The 3,815-nt window shown below is 44.5% G+C and overlaps 1 protein-coding gene across 1 annotated transcript in view; it reads left to right on the top strand.

Moving 5' to 3' along the window:
- PSMD4 (proteasome (prosome, macropain) 26S subunit, non-ATPase, 4) overlaps positions 1-1,635 on the top strand; it is an 11,110-nt gene extending 9,475 nt beyond the window's left edge. The window contains 4 exon segments of the mRNA XM_006903797.1: positions 8-95; positions 184-251; positions 1,410-1,487; positions 1,489-1,635. Coding sequence (XP_006903859.1) covers positions 8-95; positions 184-251; positions 1,410-1,487; positions 1,489-1,635 — 381 coding nt within the window.
- Positions 1,636-3,815: the final 2,180 nt, after the last annotated feature.

Genomic DNA, 3,815 nt, shown 5'->3' with positions numbered 1-3,815 from the left:
GCAAGAGTTTGGTCGTGCTGGACTCCCAGACCTAAGCAGTATGACTGAGGAAGAGCAGATTGCATATGCCATGCAGATGTCCCTCCAGGGAGCAGGTGAGCCAGGGCCTGGGGATGGGTCTTAGGCAGACAGACTGGGTGAAAACTTAAGTGAAACTGAAAAAACTGATTTTTCCCCCCTCAGAATTTGGCCAGGCAGAATCAGGTGACATTGATGCCAGCTCAGCCATGGATACATCTGAGCCAGCCAAGGTAAGGACCAACAAAGACAGTAGACAATCCCACACGCCCACAAATCAGGCTTCACATCCCCTTTATTCAAGCTTCTGCCCTAAATTTCCTAGGTGATGTCTTTGAGGAACAGAAGTAAACATGTAGATACATATTTTAGGTGTAAACCTTGCTACAACAGCAAAATGTTTGAGTTCAGAGTTGGAGAAGTGTCCTGGGATTCTCTAATCTTCCTTCTTTGCTGGCAGAGCATTCTGACAAATCTCTAGGATAGCAGCTTCTAGGAAAATGAGAAGGGGTCTGAGGAAAAGAAAAAGGAAGAGTAAGTGTCTGATCTCAGGAAGCCTGACCCAGACAGCCTCTGTTTATTTAAGTTAAAGAAGCAGCATTCTTAGGCCTAACCCTAATTTGATTAATAAGAAATATTTGGATACATACAGTCAACACTGTTGGTACCAGCCGCCAGGAGATCAAAAAACTAATTACATTGGGAAAGTCTGCTGTCAGGGACCTCTCCAAGTACTGAAGAGCAGTGATATCAGTATGGAGACTAAGGTGCACCTACCTGAATCAGGCCATGGTCTTCACAATTATTTGCTATGCATCAGAGAGCTGGACAATAACTAAGGCAAATTGATGCCTTTGAGCTCTGGTGCTGGAGAAGAGGATTGAATATACCATGAAGTGCTAGGAAAACAGATTCATCCTGGAGAGGGTAAAACCAGTCTGCTTCTTGGAAGGAAGGATTCTGAAGCTTCATCAGACATACTTTGGGCATGTTGCAAGGAGGGACCAGTCCTTGGAGAGAGACATCATGCTTGGGAGGATGGAAGGTCAGCGCAGGAGAGAAAGACCCTGGACGAGATGGATTGATTCAGTGACTGGGGTAATGCGGGATAGGTGCGTCAGAGATGATAAGGTTGGCTCAGGATAGAGCAGGGTTCAGAGCTGTTGGACATAAGGTTGCTGTTAGTGGCAAGCGACTCGACAACACATACCACCATGTGTCAATGCTGAGTATGCTTCTAAATCTTCTTTCCCACCTTGGCCCAGAGGTGTCCCTCTAAATCCTCCTTAGTTGAAGAGGGGGGCTCAGGCAGCAGCATACTTATGTCTCACACTGCTCCCCCATCCACCCAGCCCCCTGCCTGAAGCTAACACTGACTGCTCTTTTTTCAGGAGGAAGATGATTATGATGTGATGCAAGACCTCGAGTTCCTTCAGAGTGTCTTGGAGAACCTTCCTGGTGTGGATGGCTCCCCACAATGAGGCCATTCGAAATGCCATGGGTTCCCTGGCCTCCCAGGCATCCAAGGAAGGCAAAAAGGACAAGAAGGAAGAGGACAAGAAATGAGACTGGAGGGAGCTTCTCCCGAAGCTCACGGGGATGTATAGGATGGAGTAGGGCAGGGCTGATAACACTGTCTGTAACTATTACAACCTAAATAAAATTTGGCAACTTTTTTTTTCTTTTTGCTTCCACTAGTGATGGTTTTGAGTGACAGCAGGAAGTGACACAGGTGCATTAACTTGATGAATTGACTGGGCTGAATCTTGACTGTTTCCATTTCCTCTCATCCCCATCAATGATGGTCTCTCCTCACCTGCCCTCAAAGTATTCAACTCTGTTGTTAAGCTTTGCTGAGAGCTCTTTGCTTTAGGCACTGGGGGCTACAGATGAATCGAAAACAGTACTGAGGGAGCTCTGGTGGCCAAGTGGCAAGAAGTTGCACTGCAATCCCAGAGGTATACGGTTCAAATCCACCAGATGCTCTGCTGGAGAAGGAGGGGCAATCTCCTTCTGTACCAGTCAGATCCGATTTGATGGTACACACGCACACACACAAACACCACCCAAAAACCAAAACCAGTACTAGCCTGGGGGAACCCAGGGTCTAGAGAAGAAGCCAGCATGTCTGGTCAGTGCTAAAAGAGAAGTGTGAAGAAAGCATGGGGACTTGAAAAGGAAGAACCAAATTCTGGCCTGGTGCCTGGAGGTAACAGTGGAGCTCTTGAAAGGATCAAAAAGTTCATCAGCAGATAAGGAAGAGATGGGCATGTTTCCAGACAGTAGGAACAGTGTGTTCTGGTGACAGGGCAGCACATTTCAGGAACTGAAGCTCCTAGGCTGGTTGGTCTGGTGGCAGAGCATCAAGGGGCAGGAATCCTTTAGTCCTGACTCACAAGGAGACCTGAGGTGGTGCATCTTCCTGCAGCATCAGATTTGAATGTCTCATGTATGTTATGCAATAGGCTGCAAAATTTACTTCTCCAAGTCACTCTGAAAAGAGGTAATTAATATTTGTGTTATGTTGTTACATATCAAAGAATTATATATATGAAGAAAATACATGGCAGTGAAAGCATAAGGAAATGATCACCTAGCAAAAATCACTTAACATAAGAGTTAGCAACCGTATGTAACCTCTGTGCCTTTTTGAACCTATCCCTCTGCATTCCCTTCAGAGACTGATTATTATTCTGAATTTGGTGTTTATTACTTTTCCCCCCAGCTTTAGTTTCTTCTTGGACCTCTGGTAGCCTAGTGGTAGGAAACTGTGCTGCCGTCCCAACAGCCTGCTCTGCGGGAGAAGGATGAGTAGTCTCCTCCCGTGCAAGGAAAATGCCTCTGAAAACCTGCTGGAGGATCAGCTGTAGGTCGGTTCTGTCTCTGGCTCACAACAGCAACAAGTTTCCTGATATGCACACAGAACCAGAGGATGTTTAGTTTTGCTTGGTTTTGAGCTGCTAAAATTATTTTTATTGTGTCTTCTGATACTTCTGTTTTTTTTTTTAAATCTGATTATGAGATTAATGAAAATTATTACATTCATTCATCCACTTTTCATAGTGATCTAGTGTTCTATTGTGTGAATACACCAGTCTATCCCTTTTCTTTCAGTTACTTATTGCAGCAGGGCTGGAATGGAACTTTTGTACATCCTTTGTGATGCACTTGTGCCAGAGCTTCTGTAGGAGACGTTACAAGATAATGCTAACTTGTTTTAAAAGTGCTTATACTTACCTGCACTCTTGTCTATCTGAGAATTCCACCTGACCACGACCTCTAAGTCCTTGGAATAATTAAGTCATCTTCATTTTTGCTGCCTTGGAAAAAGATACTGTGTTGGAAAGATAAAAAGTCAGCAAAAGAGGAAGACACTCAACAAGCTGGATGGACAGTGACTACGGTGACGTTACATGACGGATCATGACAACTGCCAAGGACAGGGCAAGGCTCAGATCTGTTATTCATAGGGTCACTGTGAGTGGTAATTGACGTGTTGGCCCCACCTAACAAGGATTACAGTTATAATTTATTGTGGCCTTAATTTGCATTTCCCTGATACAGGTTTTTGGAGGCTGTAAATTGCATGGGAGAAGACTGCTCATTTTTGTCCCAGGAGCTGCTGATTTGAACCAAGATTTTGGGCCATGATTCCATGAATTTTCATTTTCCATTATCCCAGAGTCTTGCCTTAGAAGTTTCCATAAAATGAAGCTGCAAAGCCTTTGTTTATTCCTAAATTCTATCCATATTATAACCACACCTTCCTTAACAATATGATTAGGTTCCAAAGACTA

Source organism: Elephantulus edwardii, unplaced genomic scaffold (assembly GCF_000299155.1).
Source record: "Elephantulus edwardii isolate Elephantulus edwardi_28Jun2011 unplaced genomic scaffold, EleEdw1.0 scaffold00273, whole genome shotgun sequence".
In the NCBI taxonomy this organism is placed as follows: Eukaryota; Metazoa; Chordata; class Mammalia; order Macroscelidea; family Macroscelididae; genus Elephantulus; species Elephantulus edwardii.
Note: the sequence above shows the minus strand (reverse complement) of the source record. Positions and strands in the feature narration are given on the sequence as shown.